At 38.3% G+C, this 19,507-nt stretch overlaps 2 protein-coding genes across 2 annotated transcripts in view; both read left to right on the forward strand.

Moving 5' to 3' along the window:
- LOC112072403 (interferon-induced GTP-binding protein Mx-like) overlaps nucleotides 1-19,507 on the forward strand; it is an 83,458-nt gene that overhangs the window by 5,837 nt on the left and 58,114 nt on the right. The gene's annotated exons all lie outside the window — the stretch shown is intronic.
- LOC112072402 (interferon-induced GTP-binding protein Mx-like) lies at nucleotides 452-14,935 on the forward strand. The gene is made up of 12 exons (XM_024139809.2): nucleotides 452-632; nucleotides 1,045-1,182; nucleotides 2,924-3,078; nucleotides 3,442-3,580; nucleotides 3,669-3,867; nucleotides 4,329-4,407; nucleotides 8,473-8,595; nucleotides 9,119-9,251; nucleotides 9,434-9,592; nucleotides 12,632-12,708; nucleotides 13,057-13,275; nucleotides 14,071-14,935. The coding sequence occupies exons 1-12, from the start codon at nucleotides 452-454 to the stop codon at nucleotides 14,290-14,292; spliced, it is 1,824 nt and encodes a 607-aa protein (XP_023995577.1). The 3' UTR covers nucleotides 14,293-14,935.

Below are 19,507 nucleotides of genomic sequence, written 5' to 3' on the forward strand. Positions count from 1 at the left end.
CATTACTTCAGTTTTCAGGGTTTTGAAATGATGAAGGCCTCCATTTTCCACTTGTTATTGCACACTTGCAGTACTACTCTGTACTACGCTGTACCACAATACTACAATGCTAATATTCAGACATTTATGGTGATGGTGATTATCTACGCAGTAAATAGTTTTATTTTATATTTATTTATATATTTATATATAAAAAATATTTATATATATTATATATATATATATATTATATATATTATATTATATATATATATATATTTATATATTTTGTTACACATGGTGCAGTTTATATTTTTGGGGGGCTAAAACATTTTCTCGTCCCATGTACGCCAAATTATAGTTAGTTACTAAGTAGAAAAACTGTGTAAAATAATGAATTTAGCCATGAATGTCTATCATCAAATGAACCATTCATAATGGCATTGTTTTGTACCCCTSACATACCCCCAGGATGTTCCAAGASCAGCTGGCGGAGAAGGTCCGRCCCTTCATAGACTTAATAGAYKACATGAGATCCATMGGGATAGATAAGGAGCTRCCACTGCCARCCATTGCTGTGGTGGGAGACCAGAGTTCAGGAAAGAGCTCTGTGCTTGAGACCCTTTCTGGGGTGGCRCTGCCCAGAGGGACTGGTGAGATTCTGTATTGTTTTCTGAACATACAAAAACTATTGAAATCAATATTAGCATTTTACCCAAATCACCCAAAGTCCATAGACGAGGTCAGGAAACAGACAGTACAATAGGACCACAGAGACACGGACATTACTGAAATGTTTAGAACCGTTCTAGATTACCACAGCAAACCTTTATAAAAAATGTTAACTGTACATGAGTTTTCTAACCATTTATTCAGACACTGTAAATGTCTGACATGCTTTCTGAACATTAGAGCAACCTCAGTGTGTCTGTAGCCTGCAGAAGTTATATATTTATCATTAAATTAATGTCCCTGTCCATTGTTGACTGTACTGTCATATTGTGTTGTATTGGTTGTTCTGTATTACAGTATAATGATCTGTCATTGGTACTTCCTTGTTTCCAGGTATTGTCACCAGGTGCCCACTGCTACTTAAACTCTGTAACGACAGGACAGTGAAATGGGAGGCTGTCATCTCATACGGAGGGAAATTCAGATATGAATTTGACGAACCTTCAGAAGTCGTGAGACAAGTTGAACAAGGTCAGATGGGAACAAACACACGGACATATTATTCTATACAGTACATTAACCTGTGGAGGCTCCTCAGAGGAGGAAGGTGAGGACCATCCTCTTCTGTGAATTTCAGTAAGATTTAAATAGCAAAACATTTAAAAAGGTATATTTTTTTATTAATAAAACAATACTAAATATATTCACATGACCAAATAATTGAATAAAACACCATGTTTTACAACGAAGGTCTACAGTAGCCTCAACAGCACTCTGTAGGGTAGCACCATGGTGTAGCCGGAGGACAGCTGGTTTCCGTCCTCCTTTGGGTATATTGACTTCAATACAAAATCTAAGAGGCTCATGGTTCCCTGCCTTCCATAGTCTTACACAGCAATTATGACTACTTCTGGAGGATGTCCTCCAACCTATCAGAGCTCATTCAACATGAAGTGACATGTTGTCCACCCAATCAAAGGATCAGAGAATGAATCTAGTACAGAAAGCATAAGCTACAGCTAGCTAGCACTGCAAGACATAACATGTGGTGGGTAGGTTACTCAAATAGAGAGAAAGACAATAGGAACAGGTTTGAAAAGAGAGCTAGCTACATTTCATATTATTTTCACTTTCACTTACTTAGCTTGCGAAGTTAGCTAGCTAGTTTAGCCCACTCAGACACCAGGCTCAAACAGAGAGGGATGGCTATGTTAGCTAGCTCGCTATGGCTATCCAACGAAGTAACTCTTCCAAGTCAAGGTAAGTTTTTAGGTTTTATAAATTGTTAGCCACTGGGGATGGCTATGTTAGCTAGCTCGCTATGGCTATCCAACGAAGTAACTCTTCCAAGTCAAGGTAAGTTTAATAAACTGTTAGCCACTGATGCCCTCCGATGTAACTGCTAAACTGCTTGCTGCTGACTGAACACTGTACTGCATGATTGTAGCAGGTTTACTAACGTGTTAGCTCTAGTAGCTATGTTGACTATAATGATATAATATGGTGACAGCGATGTCGGCTGTGTGTAGAGCTGATATGAAGGTTTGGCTTGGAAAGGTTTTTTCGTCTGGTAACAGACAGCTGATGGGTTGTGCACTGATCAAAGAGATCATACTGTTTGTATGTGGCTGCTATGAAAGTGAGCTTTGATTGCTTGTGATCAGGGGTGTATTCATTCCACCAATTCTGTAGAAAAATGTTTCTTAAACGGAAGCAAGCGGAACAAAACAGGGATTAACATACCTGAATTTGTCCAATAGAATCTCTCGTTTGCAACTTTTGGACTAAATGATTACACCCTAGATCAGCATGATGCCGGTAAGAGGCAGAGTGTGCAAGGTGGTATTGAATGTGTCGGTGTCTGTCTACTTGATTACCCTTAAATTCTCTAAAATTTTGCACTTGTGTTGTAAACTTTCATTCGTGGTTAGGTTGTAGTATGATGAGTATGATGTACTAGTATCATGTAGCAGCCTAAACCTATTGATGTTACACTGAGCTGTGTGAATGGAATATGAATGACAGTCATCCAATATGCTGTAATAGAAATAAGGCCATGCTCATAGATATATATTGTTCTCCCTTATCTTAAACGGCACATACTGCCACTGACATTGACATATCTATTATAATTTATTGTGGAAAAGTTTGTATGGTATTTACCATAGACAACTACAGAATATATATTATAATAAGATTAGTTATATCTGGGTATAAGACAGACAAACAAACAAATAATAAACACATCAATATTTTCCCATTGATTTAACAGCTCAGAACGTGTTAGCTGGAAAGGGAGTGGGGATATGTGAAGACCTGATCACTCTGAAGATCACATCCTCCACGGTGTGTGACCTCAGTCTGATTGACTTACCAGGGATCACCAGGGTGGCTGTGAAAGGACAACCAGAAGACATTGGAGTCCAAGTAAGTCTGTCGTTAGTGTGTAGCTTTTGGACTTTGTCCAGTACATTGTTTGGTTACCTCATGACTCTTGGTTCTCATCTCATGATTCACTAATGATGAATTGTTTTAGCCAGGTGTACAGACAAGTTCCCATAATTTCTAGCAAGGTACATGTAGCTATAATGGTTCATTCTGGTGAAAGGTACTTTGAATGTGTTGACTTTGAGGAAGGTTGAGCTTCAGAACCATGAAGAACAGAGTGCTCCACACAAGGCAATATCACAGTAACAAGCGGTTTTATACCCTCTCGTAGATTAATCAAATAACTTGATCAAAGGCTTACATCCTGACAGCTTTGTCACATTCTTCTTCCTTTTTTACTAGATCAAGAATCTAATTTCGAAATTCATAAAGGAGAAAAGAACTATTATTTTGGTGGTGGTACCATGTAATGTTGACATAGCAACAACAGAGGCCCTGAAAATGGCACAACAAGTGGATCCTGACGGCACAAGAACTCTGGGTAAAGAAATTATATAGATACATTTATTTTTAAATTGTTTTTTTTTGTATTAGTAAAGTTATCATTATGCTTTTCATTTGTCTTCAAGCCATTCTGACAAAGCCAGACCTGATAGACCCGGGAGCAGAGAAGAATGTGTTGGAAATTGTCCACAATAGAGTCATCTTTCTCAATATGGGCTATGTCATTGTGAAATGTCGTGGTCAGAAGCAAATTGATGAAAACATGTCAATAACTCGTGCGATTGAGGAGGAGTTGGAATTCTTCCGAAATCACGAGCACTTCAGGTAAAATGTGTTCTTGCCATGTGTTAAGTAACTTGCATCTTAATTTTGATGGCTTCACATTTGAAAATGTTCAGGGCCCCAAACTGTTGGTTTCAGGATTTTATGAAAAAAGTATATTTTTCCAGATATCCTTTGAGAGTAGTTCCATATTGTGTTGATGAATGAGTGTCCCTCCCCTCCCTTCTCTTACATTTCTGCAAATTGTACTTTTTAACATTCAAAATCAAATAGCTAAATGATCCTTGGTATGATCATAAAACAATTCCCTACGTTAGCTTAGCACATATCTCTAACTTAAACAGATTGATTTTCTTTTTATTTTATATTATGTTAATTAGATATTTGTGGGGGCGTGACCATTGTAGGCCTATGATTATACCATGTTTAGGTGTAAAATGTGTTCTGCAATTTTTGGGATGAAATACTGTGTTTKTTATATTTCTCTCCYTTTCAWTKTATAGATCCCTCCTGCGTGAGGAGAAGGCAACCACCAAGTGCCTAGCCACTAAGCTCAGCAATGCCCTGGTCAAACAGATCAAAGTTAGTTCAACCACATACCCTATGGTTATCTGTCTGTTCCTCCTACACCCAATGCACACTGGAAAACATGTGGTCTGGTACCTGGTTAACTTCTCTAGGATAGGGGGCAGCATTGGGAAATTTGGATGAAAATCGTGCCCAGAGTAAACTGCCTGTTACTCAGGCCAAGGAGCTAGGATATGCGTATAATGTGTAGATTTAGGATAGAAAACACTCTAAAGTTTCCAAAACTGTTAAAATATTGTCTGTGAGGATAACAGAACTCATTTGGCAGGCAAAAACCTGAGGAAAATCCAACCAGGAAGTGGGAGATTTTGAGGGTTCTAGTTTTATATGTGATTCCCTTACCAATATGCTGTGTCTATGGGGTCAAGTTTCCCTTCCCAAGCCTTCCAGCAGATGTCAGCAGTCTTTAGAACGTTGTTTGAGGCTTCTATTGTGGAAAATGAGCGAATAAGAGCTATTTGAGCAGATGGCTTCCGGAAGACCCTTGGTGCACTCTCGCGCACTCCCGAGAAACGCGAGCATTTCCGTGAACTCGCTATTCTTTCGGTTTCAATACGTTCTTGTCCGGTTGGATTATTATTGAAGATTTATGATAAAAAAAACATCCTAGAGATTGATTGTAAACAACGTTTGACATGTTTCTACAAACTTTGATGGTACTCTTTTGACTTTTCGTCTTGGTGTTCAGAGCACGCCTGATGCATTTGGAATAACGAAAGAAACACCCGAACAAAACTGAGATATTTGGACATAAATATGGACTTTATCGAACAAAACGAACATTTCATGTCGAACTGGGAGTCTTTCGAGTGCATTCCGCCGAAGATCAGCAAAGATAAGTGAAGATTTATAACGCGGTTTCTGACTTTTGTTCACTCCAAAACATGGCTGATAACTGTATAGTTTTCTTTTGTTCTTGACGCTGTACTCAGAATATTGAACAATGTGCTGTCGCCGCAAAGCTGTTTTTAAATCTGACACAGCGGTTGCATTAGAAAGAAGTTTATCTTTAATTCCATGTCAAACACATATATTTTATCAACGTTTATGATGTATTTCGGTAAATTGATGTGGCTGTCTGCAACTTCAGCGGAGATTTCTGGTTACTTCTGAACATAAGGCGCCAATGTAAACTGAGGTTTTTGGATATAAATATGAACTTGATCGAACAAAACATACATGGTTTGTGTAATATGTTGTCCCGGGAGTGTAATCTGATGGAGAAAATCAAAGGTTAGTGATTCATTTTATCTCTATTTCTGCTTTTTGTGACTCTCTGCTTGGTTGGAAAATGGCTGCATGCTTTACTGTGAGTAGACGCTGTTCTAACATAATGATATGTTGTGCTTTCGCCGAAAAGCCTATTTGAAATTGGACACTGTGGGTGATTGGACACTGTGGGTGGATTATCTTTAAAACGGTGAATAATAGTTGTATGTTTGAGGAATTTTAATTATGAGATTTCTGTTGTTTGAATTTGGCGCCCTGCTATTTCATTGGCTGTTGGCGAGGTGGGACGCTAGCATCCCGAACGATCCCAGAGAGGTTCACCTCTCTTGTGTAGGGGACAGTATTTTGACATCTGGATGAAAAGCGTCCCCAAAGTAAACTGCCTGTTACTCAGGCCCAGAACCTAGGATATGCATATAACGTGTAGATTTAGGATAGAAAACATTCTAAAGTTTCCAAAACTGTTAAGATAATGTCTGTGAGTATAACAGAACTCATATGGCAGGCAAAAACCTCAGGAAAATCCAACCAGGAAGTGGGAGATTTTGAGAGTTGTAGTTTTTCAAGTGAATGCCTTACGAATATGTTGTCTCTATGGGGTCAAATTGCACTTCACAAGCCTTCCAGCGGATGTCAACAGTCTTTAGAACGATGGTTGAGGCTTCTATTGGGGAAAAAGAGAGAATAAGAGCTGTTTGAAGAGAGGGCTGCCTGAAGAACCTTAGTGCACTCTCGCGCACTCCCGTGAAGCTCGCCTTACTTTCTTTTTGTTCTGTAATCAAATACGCAATTGTCCGGTTTGATTGTCATTGAAGATTTTAGATAAAAACATCCTAAAGATTGATTGTGAACAACGTTTGACATGTTTCTACGAACTTTGATGGTACTTTTTTGACTTTTCGTCTTCATGTTCTGAGCGTGACTGGTGCATTTGGAATACTGAAGGAAACACCCGAACAAAACGGAGGTATTTTTTACATAAATATGGACTTTATCAAAGAAAACAAACATGTCTTGTGGAACTGGGAGTCTTTTGAGTGCATTCTGCCGAAGATCAGCAAAGGTAAGTGAAGATTTATAATGTTGTTTCTGACTTTTGTTCACTCCACAACATGGCTGGTATGGCTTGCTTTTGATTGCTGAGCGCTGTACTCAGAATATTGAACAATGTGCTTTCGCATCAAAGCTTTTTTGAAATCTGACACAGCGGATGCATTACCCTCTCTTGGGTACGTGAGAAGTTAGTGTCCCACCTCTTCAACAGCCAGTGAAACTGCTGGGCGCCAAATTCAAATACAGAAATACTCATTATAAAAACTCAGAAAACAAAACATATTATACATATGTTTAAAGACTAACTTCCTGTGAATCCAACCACAGTGTCAGATTTTAAAAATGCTTTACGGCGAAAGCATACCTTACGATTATTTGAGAACATAGCCCACTAGACAAATCATTACAAACAGTAACCAGCCAAGTAGAACAGTTACAACAGTCAGAAATAGAGATAAAATGTATCCTTTACCTTTGATCTTCATATGGTTGCACTCAGCAGACATTAATTTACTCAATAAATGTTCCTTTTGTTCGATAAAGTCTCTTTATATCCAAAAACTTCCGTTTTGTTCGCACGTTTTCTTCAGTAACCCACAGGCTCAAACGCAGTCAAAACAGGAAGACAAAAAAATCTAAATTGTATCCGTTAAGTTCATAGAAACATGTCAAACAATGTTTATATTCAATCCTCAGGTTGTTTTCAGCCTAAATAATCAATTTTGTCAATTTATAAGGTAAACAAGAAACRCACTCTCTCCGTCTCGCGCATGAAACAGCTCTGTGACACTTTAGGGTCCACTCATTCAGACTGCTCTTACTTCCTCATTTTTCAGGATACAAGCCTGAAACAATTTCTAAAGACTGTTGACATCTAGGTGAAGGCATAGGAACTGCAATTTGAGTCCTAAGTCAATGGATACTGTAATGGCACTGAATAGAAAACTACAAAAAAAAAAAAAAAAACTACTTCCTGAATGTATTTTTCTCAGGTTTTCGCCTGCTAAATCAGTTCTGTTATACTCACAGACACTATTTTAACAGTTTTGAAAACTTTAGAGTGTTTTCTATCCAAATCTACCAGCTTTATGCATATCATATCTTCTGGGCCCGAGAAGCAGGCAGTTTAATTTGGGCATGCATTTCATCCAAAATTCCGAATGCTGCCCCCTACCTGAGAGAAGTTAAGAACAAGTTTATCTTTAATTCCATGTAAAACACTTAAAACTTTTATCAACGTTTATGATCAGTATTTCTGTCATTTGATGTGGCTCTCTAGAGTTTCACCGGAGAATTTTGGAGGCAAAGAATTTCTGAACATAATACGCCAATGTAAACTGAGGTTTTTGGATATAAATTTGAACTTTATCGAACAAAACATACATGTATTGTGTAACATTGAGTCCTGGGAGTGTCATCTGAACTAGATTGTCAAATGTTGGTGATTAATTTTAGCTGTATTTCTGGTTTTTGTGACGCTTCTCCTTGCTTGGAAAATGGCTGAGTGGTTTTTCTTGTCCTGGCGCTGTCCTAACATAATCTAATGGTATGCTTTCGCCGAAAAGCATTTTTGAAATCGGACACTGTGGTTGGATTAACAAGAAGTTTATCTTTAAAATGGTGTATAATATTTGTATGTTTGAGAAATTTGAATTATGAGTTTTCTGTTGTTTTGAATTTGGCGCCCTGCTATTTCAATGGCTGTGGTCGAGATGGGACGCTAGCGTCCCACATACACGAGAGAAGTTAACTTGTTGTATGTTTGCTCCTGATCAGAAATATCTGCCCCAGATGTCAGAGAAGATAAAGGAGCAGCTGGGGCATGTAAAGCATTTATTGAGTCAAATAGAGGGTGGGCCTCCAATGGAACCTGAAGAGAAGAGGAAGTACCTCATTCAGGTGAGTACATCTTTCACCTTTCCATCTTTCAGCTTTGTAAACTTCTTCTTTTGTACAACATTTCTATAAAAATGAATGATGTAGGGTTGGAAGCCATACTTTTGCACAGTAGTTCAGGTGTGTTATTGTCATGGTTTGGTAAATTGATAATGTCATCAGCTCTGTTGCACATCCTCTGCCATTCGGATTGGTCAGATTTTCAACACAGGTGTAAGAGTAGACGCACTGTCCAGAAAGATACATAAAACAGCATTATAAAGTTCTCCACTCCCACTTCCTCCACTCTCCTTCCTTAATTTCCCCTGATTATGTTTGTCACCAGGTTAAACAATACTTTACCTTGACAGCTGATTTTACAAAAACACTTGGACAAGCCASTGTAAGATAGTTCTTGTTTAATATCTGTAGAAGACGTAAGGATGGATGGGTCTTGTGGAGCCATTTCATTAAACAYTAATCTAAAAGGAYTAAATATKAAACATTTAAACAGGTATGTTTTATTGTGATATGTTTCCATCTTCAGGTCATAACAGATTTCAATGAGCAGATTACCCAACTGTCCAAAGGGGATATTATCGTTGAGGAGAATCTATTTGTGCTCATGCGAAAGGAATTTACAGAGTGGATGGAATGTCTGAAAAATGCAAAATCACATTGTAGGTACAATTTTGAATAGCCCGGGTATTGCTCATCATACTACCATGTCTAACCAATAAATATTTATGTTTCTAAATATCCCTAATATTTACTGATATAGTTAATATACTACCAATAGTTATGTCATACAACAGTGATTATAATCTCCAATAAATTATTAACATTGTTTTCCTGAATTTAGACCACGAAGTAGTGCAACAAGTGGTGGATGAATACGATCAGGAGCACAGGGGAAGTGAGCTGCCAGGATTCAGTAACTACAGGGTATTTCAACATGTTGTTCAGAAACTAGTGTCTAAACTTAAGAAACCAGCTATGATGACACTACAGACAATCAGAGGTAAGTGACCAAAACCCCTTGTCTTGTCTACTCCATCTCTCCCCCTCTGGCGCTTGTTGTCACCAGTTTATTCATTATTACACACACTTGTGACCATCGTTACGAGCACCTGCGCCTCATGAGACTCACCTGGACTCCATCACCTTCCTGATTACCTCCCCTATATCTGTCACTGCACAGCAGCGCGTCAGGAAGGGGGTACTGTCACGCCTACTACCGCTCCCCCCCTCATGTCAACTCCATCTCTACCGCTCTGGCACTTGTTGTCACCAATTTATTCATTATTACGTACACCTGTCACCATCGTTACACACACCTTATTGTTTCTGTTCTGTGTTTCATGTCTGTACTCTAATCGTGTTTCTTGTTTTGTTTCATTTTAGTTTATTTATTAAATTCACTTCCTTTTCTTGCTTCCCGATTTATTAGCGTACACGTTACTGCCCTAGATTCAATGTGATTTTCCAAAAGCCCCTTTATTGAACATCATGCATGGGTCTCTATGGTACTTCTGACAGGACAAACATGCCTATTATATTAAGCAGTAAGCACCCAGAAAGCAGGTATTGGTGAATCACACCCCCATATACATCGTCAGGGCTGAAGTGGAGCGGGTCGAGAGCATTAAGTTCCTCCGTGTCCAAATCGCTAATGAGTTAAAATGGTCCACACATGTGCACAGTCATGAAGAAGGCGAGACAGCGCCTCTTCCCCCTCAGGAGGTTGAAAAGCTTTGTCATAGGCCCTCAACTCCTCAGAGTTATACAGCTGAACCATTGAGAGCATCTTGACGAGCTGCATCACTGCTTGGTATGTCAAAATCACCACCCTCAATCGTATGGCTTTACAGAGGGTGGTGCGGACAGCCCAGTACATCACTTGGGCCGAGCTTCCTGCCATCCAGGACATCTATAACCTTCCCAAGTTCTCTCACGTCACCCCGCTCCTCCGCTCTCTCCACTGGCTTCCAGTTGAAGCTCGCATCCGCTACAAGACCATGGTGCTTGCCTACGGAGCTGTGAGGGGAACGGCACTCCGTACCTTCAGGCTCTGATCAGGCCCTACACCCAAACAAGGGCACTGCGTTCATCCACCTCTGGCCTGCTCGCCTCCCTACCTCTGAGGAAGTACAGTTCCCGCTCAGCCCAGTCAAAACTGTTCGCTGCTCTGGCACCCCAATGGTGGAACAAACTCCCTCACGACGCCAGGTCAGCGGAGTCAATCACCACCTTCCGGAGACACCTGAAACCCCACCTCTTTAAGGAATACCTAGGATAGGATAAAGTAATCCTTCTACCCCCCCCTTAAAGGAGTTAGATGCACTATTGTAAAGTGGTTGTTCCACTTGATATCATAAGGTGAATGCACCAATTTGTAAGTCGCTCTGGATAAGAGCGTCTGCTAAATGACTTAAATGTAAATGTAAATGTATGTAAGGCGGTATGAAAGGAAGGACCGGAAAATTGTTAAGACCCCAGCCACCCAAGCCATAGAATGTTCTCTCTGCTTCTGCATGACAAACGGCTCCTGAACAGGCTCCAGAACATCTTCTATCCCCAAGCCATGAGACTGCTAACTAGCTAACAAAATGGCTACCGGACTATCTGAGTTGAACCCTTTATTTATTTGTATCTTTGCACCGTCTCTATGCACACTGTCAGAACTCTACACACACACACACACACACACACAGTGTCACTCCAACACACACACACACACACACACACACTTCATTTGCTCAACCATATAACATCTACACACATTTATACTGACTCTAAACACACACACTCACACGCAATCATCATATACACAAATGTTACTCTGTTTTATCATATATCCTGATGCCTAATCAACTTACCCGTATACATACAGTATCTAAGCATACCACTTCAGTAACCCTGCACATTGTACATATGGTACTGGAACTGACACTGGAACTGTCCCTGTATATAGCTAATGATCCTGGAACTGTCCCTATATATAGCTTCTGACCCTGGAACTGTCCCTATATATAGCTAATGACCCTGGAACTGTCCATGTATATAGCTACTGACCCTGGAACTGTACCTATATATAGCTAATTACCCTGGAACTGTCCCTATATATAGCTACTGACTCTGGAACTGTCCATGTATATAGCTTATTTTCCCTGGAACTGACCCTGCATATAGCTACTGACCCTGGAACTGACCCTGGAACTGTCCCTATATATAGCTAATGACCCTGGAACTGTCCCTATATATAGCTAATGACCCTGGAACTGTCCATGTATATAGCTTATTTTCCCTGGAACTGACCCTGTATATAGCTACTGACCCTGGAACTGTTCCTGTATTTATTTACTGACCCTGGAACTGTCTCTATATATAGCTTCTGACTCTGGAACTGTCCAGGTATATAGCTACTGACCCTGGAACTGTCCCTATATATAGCTACTGACCCTGGAACTGTCCCTATATATAGCTTCTGACCCTGGAACAGTCCAGGCATAAAGCTACTGACCCTGGAACTGTCCAGGTATATAGCTACTGACCCTGGAACTGTCCAGGTATATAGCTTACTAACTTACTTGTGTACTTATTTCTCTAGTGTTTTTGTTCTACCTTATGTCATTTTTAGGGCTTCCTTGTTGGGTTTAGAGTTTGCAAGAACGGCATTTCATTGTACTTGTGCACGTGACACTTGAAATGTAATTAACTAAATAAGACATGTTGAAGGAATAGTTAAATCAAATTACAAAATGACATATTGGTTTCCTTACCCTGTAAGCAGTCTATGGACAAGGTGTGACATCAATCCACGCTTTGGTTTAATTTACCTGGACACTGTTTCCATTTTTCACGCTTCATGTCCAAATGAAATTGATTGTGTAGCTCAATTAAGTTACTCAATGAAGTGACTCAATGATTGTTTGGACATGAAGCACAAACAAATTATAATATTTGGACCATTGCCTTGTAATTTGGCTGTACTATCCCTTTAAATAAAAACATTTTGTGGAATATCTATTTACCAAATACATTTGTTTTGGTTTTTCAGACATGGTGCAGAAGCAATTTGATCATTTGTCCAAAGAGAGCTTTAAGAACTTTCCTTATCTTCATCTGGTCTCAAAGGTAATGACAATTGTAAACTGTTAAGCGCTCTGACATGATAATCATTCAATTCTCTATTCTGTGATTTTAGGCTGAAATGGAAATCTTAGTTAGTTGCATTAGCAAGAAGGCAGGGAAAACATGAGGCAAAGTACCACTTAAAAATCACAATATATTTTAATTAAGAATTCCAATTTACAGGTTGTCCATTGTAGGATTGTACCCTGAAATGTTCAAAGTAAAACACCATAAGATGCTTAGAGCATGTTGAACTGAACTACTGTTCTGAAACAGTAACAGTATTTCACTGCCTCCCTGCATCCAAGATTCTTTATGTCCTCATGGTATCTTCATTTTTTTTTTACTCAGAAAAACATTCAAACAATCCAGGAACAGCAGTCAAACATAGTGAAGGAGAGGATCGTGGAGCAGTTTGAGATGGAGATGCAGGTCTACACACAGGATGAAATCTTCAACAAAGTTATGCTAGAGGGGGAAACACATAGTCTAGAGGAGGGGGAAATAGCAGAAGACAAAGAGCAAGACACCAGGAGCAAGTACCCTGGGCTGCTCAAGGCATACTATGAGGTACAATGCAACACATCTACTGTGCAGTATGTATAGAATGTTCCAGAAATAAAATCGAATTAACTAAACCAGCTAACATTAAACTGACGTTTTATGTAGTGTGCTTATAGACAAACTCACACACTTTCTCATCAGGGCCTTCGACAAATTTGTAGAATCAAACCCACAAATGCTGAAGCTCCAGATACTCAACTAGTCTAAAGAAGGACAGTTTTATTGCTTCTTTAATAAGGACAACAGTTTTCAGCTGTGCTAACATAATTGCAAAAGGGTTTTCTAATGATCAATTAGCCTTTTAAAATGATAAACTTGGATTAGCTAACAGAACGTGACATTGGAACACAGGGGTGATGGTTGCTGATAATGGGCCTCTGTACGCCTATGTAGATATTTCCAGCTACAATAGTCATTTACAACATTAACAATGTCTACACTGTATTTCTGATCAACTTGATGTTACTTTAATGGACAAAAAATGTCAAAAACTAAGTGGCCCCAAACTTTTGAACTGTAGTGTACATTATATAGCTCTGCTCCAGCCTGTACTATGAATCCATGACATCATCAATGGGATGATCAGATCTGTAATTAAAGCTTTTTGACAAATGTTTCAAACACACATTGTTGTGGCAGGGTTGCATTATGGTATATTGCATTTTGCAGACCAATCCAACTCTGAAGTCTATATGTTCACCTTGCTGAGCCTTTGTTGTCATTTGGTAATATTTTGGTTGCCTGGTGGCCATCTCATCACTTCTAGCCCTCACTCTCCATCCCACCTCACCTCTCTCACAGATTGTGGTGCAAAGACTGGCTGACCAGGTGCCCATGCTGATCCGTTACTTCATCCTGAAGCAGTCAGCCAAGATTGTGTGCAGTGAAATGCTGGATCTTCTACACAGAGATGACACTGATAACATCCTACAGGAGGATTCCGAGATCGGACAGTATCGTGCAAAGTTGCAGGCCCAAGCGGATCGCCTTATACTGGCCAATGACAAAATCAGCAGCCTCTGAGTAGGTGATGTCTTGTCAGTTACAAAATTCAGAGTTCTTGCCCCCAAAAAATACCGGTTTATAGAAGTATAACGCGATTTTTTGGAAAGGTCAATAATGGCCAAATGCTATTTATTTTAAATAAGGAGTAAAATAAGATGTATTTTGTATATTTGTATTCAACAAATGAATAAGAACGGCTAAGATCAGTGAGATGCTGTACAGACGACACCAGTGAAATCCTTCCGTAAACGTAAAAGGTTGCGGGACCAAGTGGATCGCCTTAATTAGTAGACTGTGGTTGACAATTTGTAAATGCAGAAATTCTGAGATGTAGCCAACAAAGCCTACAATAATTATACCTACATTTGACCAGCATACAGAACATTTTATATGATGGGCATCTCTACATTTTGTCAAAAATGTGTTTATAAGAAAATGATGTGACAGTTGTATCATCACATATCTGCATTGTGTTTTATGTTTTCTTCTCAAAATGTACTCAGGAAATATGTGAAGATGGTTGATAATATTATTTAAAGGGACAAATGAAATGAAGGTTGTATCCATTTTCTGATTGGTCAGAGCACATCAATGTAGAGAATAATTTTATGATGGCATTATAATAACTTGATGCCTGTTTTATTAAACGTGTTGAGGATCAGCGTGGCGGATGTGTTGTTACCTACCCTTACCACCTGGGGACGGCCCGTCAGGAAGTCCAGGATCCAAGATGCAGAGGGACGTGTTTAGTTTAGTCCCAGGGTCTTTAGCTTAGGGATGCGTTTTGAAGGCACAATGTGTGGTGGTGATGATGTCAGGTTCTTCTTCAATAAATCCAGGTTTAAGTTGCAGAAGGAGGTGTTTAATCCCAGGGTCCTTAGCTTAGTGATGCGTTTTGAAGGCACAATGTGTCCCCACGTCTTCATTTGGACATTGAAGTGAAATTGTGTACATTCGGTCCAAATTTATTTTTACGAAGTCAAACTAATGTATTCTGTTCGAGGTTTCATGATGCTTGTCTGTAAAGCAAAGTAGATCATTTTAAGATTGTTCCCAATCGAACATCTCTGGAGAGACCTGAAAATAGCTGTGCAGCAATGCTCCCCAATCAACCTGACAGAGGGGATCTGCAGAGAAGAATGTGAGAAAGTCCCCAAATTGAGGTGTGCCAAGCTTGTAGCATCATACCCAAGAAGACTTGAGGCTGTAATCGCTGAGTAAAGCGTCTGAATACCAATGTAAATTGGATATGTGTTTTTAATTTTTAAAACTTTTGCAAAAGTTTCTAAAAACAGTTTTGCTTTGTCATCATGGGGTCTTATGTGAAGATTGATGAGGGAAAAAAAACTATTTCATCATATTTCATCTCATTTTAGAATAAGGCTGTAATGTAACAAAGTCAAGAATGTCTCAATACTTTCTAAATAGACTATAAAAGTCTGCCAATGATATAAATACCAGAGAAAACTGCAATCCAGATAAGCTGTAAATCTACACTGAGCTGTATTGGTGTGTATTCTGGGGCCAATCTAAAAAAGGCTTCATTTGAATCCTCTCTCTATATCTCTCTCTATATCTATTACCAGAGGGAGGGGTACCTGTATCCATGATCTTGACCATACAGATCACCTGCAGAGATGGAGAGCATAATAATTCACCAGGGTTGTAATCAGGGTTTGAGTTTTACTAAGGTCTGGAAGGACATTGTTCTACTATCGCTGTAGTTTCATTCATCTCAGTCCATCTACAAACACACAGTATATTAGCTAAACAATTGTAATTATATACTCCTGAAAGGGGGAAATCTGATGAGTTATTCACACTGACATGTAGGATCAGCGACGAAATGAAAATGTAGGACATTTTTAGAACTGTATTTTTATTTATTTTTTATATACAGTATATATGTATAATTTTTTTAAAGGGCTGGATCAGCTTAATATTGCAGAAAGACTGTTGCTTCCAGTAATGTACTTGTCTGCATCATTTCCAATCCCCCAAAAATATATATCTATATACATACACGCATGCATACCTATACACATACAGTATATACATTCACATACCTATATAGATATACATACTTTTTTAAGAATATACCTTTATTATTATTTCCCCCTAACCCTACCACCCTTCCCGCAATTGTAGTAAACTAATATACACATAGGCTTTTACTTTCAGTTTATACATCTTATACACATTTTACAGACACAATCTATTTTACAATAGTTATATTTTGTTTTGTTTTTAGTCCTTCCTATATTTCTGATGTCCATCCCGTTTGATTTCTATTTGTAACTTTGCTATTTCACAAAAGGTCTGAACCTATATACATTTTACATCAGGTTATATAATAAAGATGATGTCATAGGTTTTAATGTCCAACCTCCTCTCGGATACAATGGCAATACAGTTCGAGTTCTCATTACTGTCTGCCACCTGTTAAACTATCTACAACCAACCCAAGGTCTTTCCCCTCCCTGGGTAGCGACATCATTCTAGCCTGTCTGAAGATAAACCCATTCTTTCTAACAAGGAACACATAACATTCAACATTTATGAGTTAGAATTCTAAGTCAAATGTATACATATTTTAGTCATTAAACACAAAAATCCCATAACAATTTTACAGACCCCGTATGTTTTACATTGGTTATCTTGTTATTAGTCCCACGACTTCAGCTCCATTCAACCCCTCTCATCTATCTCTCAACATCATCCATTTTGGATTTCTATTTGCCATATATTTTTCAACTGTGCTGTGATGCTTTACAAAATTATTGAACCTTTCTATTCTCATAGCTTCTACAAATTGTAAATTAAAAATATATATTTTTTCTAAAATAATTATTATATTATTGATTGATTGACTATGGCTTTTCAAATCACCCAGTATTGCTATCTGCACCGTTAGTTCTAGGCAAATGTTGCAATTCTTTAGTCATTCCTGGACCTGTGACCAAAAACGAGCTACATATGGACAATACCAAAATAAATGATCTAATGACTCTGCCTCCTCACAGCAGAATCTGCAGAGCTGGGAAGATTGTATCCCCCATATATATAACATTCTATTGGTTGCAATAATTTTGTATAGTAATTTCAATTAAAAAATTCTAAGTTTTGAATCTGGCGTTGTTTTGCGTATCAATTCATAAACCATGTGCCATGGAATGGGTACATCGGAAATCTCTTCCCAACTATTTTGCAATTTATATGGAACAGCTGTCAGTTTTCTGGCCCTCAAATGAAATTGATATATGTTTTTATTTATCACACTTTTCTTTAAAAAATAACTATGTTTTGGAGATTATTTCCTTTTCAAACTACCGAAAGTGAGCAGGTGTGTAATGATCTTCGTCTTCATCGGATGAGGAATATGAAAGATCGGACCAAAACGCAGCGTGGTAAGTGTCCATGTTAATTTAATAGAACAGAACATGAAAATACAACAATAACAAAGTGAAATAACAACGAAAATCGAAACAGTCCTGAATGGTGAAACAAACACAAAACAGGAAACAACTACCCACAATCACAGGTGGGAACAGGCTACCTAAGTATGGTTCTCAATCAGAGACAACGATTAACAGCTGCCTCTGATTGGGAACCATAACAGGCCAAACACATAGAAATACAAAACAAGGACAACATAGAACACCAGACATAGAATGCCCACCCAAACTCACGCCCTGACCAATCAAAATAGAGACATAAGAAGGATCTCTAAGGTCAGGGCGTGACAAGGTGTAATCTGAATAAAGGGAAAAAGGCCCTTCTTGAACATAGGATGAGACATTCTTACCAATTTACTAGAGAACCAGCTTGGATTTAAGTATAACTTTTGTATGACTGATGTCTTTTGTGAGAGGTCTAATGCTTTAATATTTAATCATTTCTGCCCTCCGAATTCATATTTGTTATATAAATAGGCCCTTTTAATTTTGTCTGGCTTGCCGTTCCAAATAAAATGTAATATTTTTTGTACATATAATTTAAGAAGCAGGTCACGAGGTGTAGGTAAACCATAAGCAAATAGGTATACTGTGATAGGACTAAAGAGTTAATCAGGGTGATTTTTCCACAAATAGACAGGTATTTTCCTTTCCATGGTTGCAAGATCTTATCTATTTTTGCTAACTTTCTGTTTCTTTCTTTTGGGATTTGTATACCGAGTATGTCCACATCTCCGTCAGACCATTTAATTGGTAAACTACATGGTAATGTAAAATTAGAATTTTTTTGTGATCCAATACGTATTATAGTACACTTTAATCCAGAGAGGATAGCAAAAGTATCTAGATCCTCTATGAGGCAGTGGAGAGATTCTAATTGTGGTTTTAAAAGAAAACATGAATCTTCAGTGTACGATGACAACTTAGTTTTTATGCTCCGGATTTCTAATCCCTTTATATTATTGTTTGATCTAATTTTAACAGCTAACATTTCGATGGCAATAATAAATAGTAAATCTATTTATTATCTGTCATAGTTGAAGTGTACCTATGATGAAAATTACAGGCCTCTCATCTTTTTAAGTGGGAGAACTTGCACAATTGGTGGCTGACTACTTTTTTGCCCCACTGTATATATAAACTCCAGTCATACTTTATCAAAAGCCTTTTCAGAATCAGCTATGAAAACCAATAGTGGACAACCTTGTTTTACTCCTCTAGATAGTTTAAAACTTTCTGATATTTAGMCATTATTTACTATTTTACACCTAGGGATACGATACATAACTTTAACCCATTTTATAAGAGATTCCCCAAAATTGGAATATTCTAGGCACTTATATATAAACTCCAGTCGTACTTTATCAAAAGCCTTTTCAGAATCAGCTATGAAAACCAGGCCTGGTGTCCCCGATATTTCATATTATTCTATTGTTTCCAGTACTTGTCTTATATTATCTCCAATGTACCGTCCATGTAAAAAACCTGTCTGATTAGGATGAATAATATCTGACAAAACTTCTTTCATTCTGTGCGCCAAGCATTTTGCTAGAACTGTATTGTTTGCATGTTGATAGTATTTTAATGTCGGCCTATAGGGAAGATGTTCATTTTGAAACATACAGTGATTGTATTTTAATGTCGGCCTATAGGGAAGATAGGTCCTGTGGAGATGTTCATATCGAAACATACAGTGATTGTATTTTAATGTCGGCCTATAGGGAAGATAGGTCCTGTGGAGATGTTCATATTGAAACATACAGTGATTGTATTTTAAT

Source organism: Salvelinus sp. IW2-2015, unplaced genomic scaffold (genome assembly GCF_002910315.2).
Source record: "Salvelinus sp. IW2-2015 unplaced genomic scaffold, ASM291031v2 Un_scaffold1915, whole genome shotgun sequence".
NCBI classification, from domain to species: domain Eukaryota; kingdom Metazoa; phylum Chordata; class Actinopteri; order Salmoniformes; family Salmonidae; genus Salvelinus; species Salvelinus sp. IW2-2015.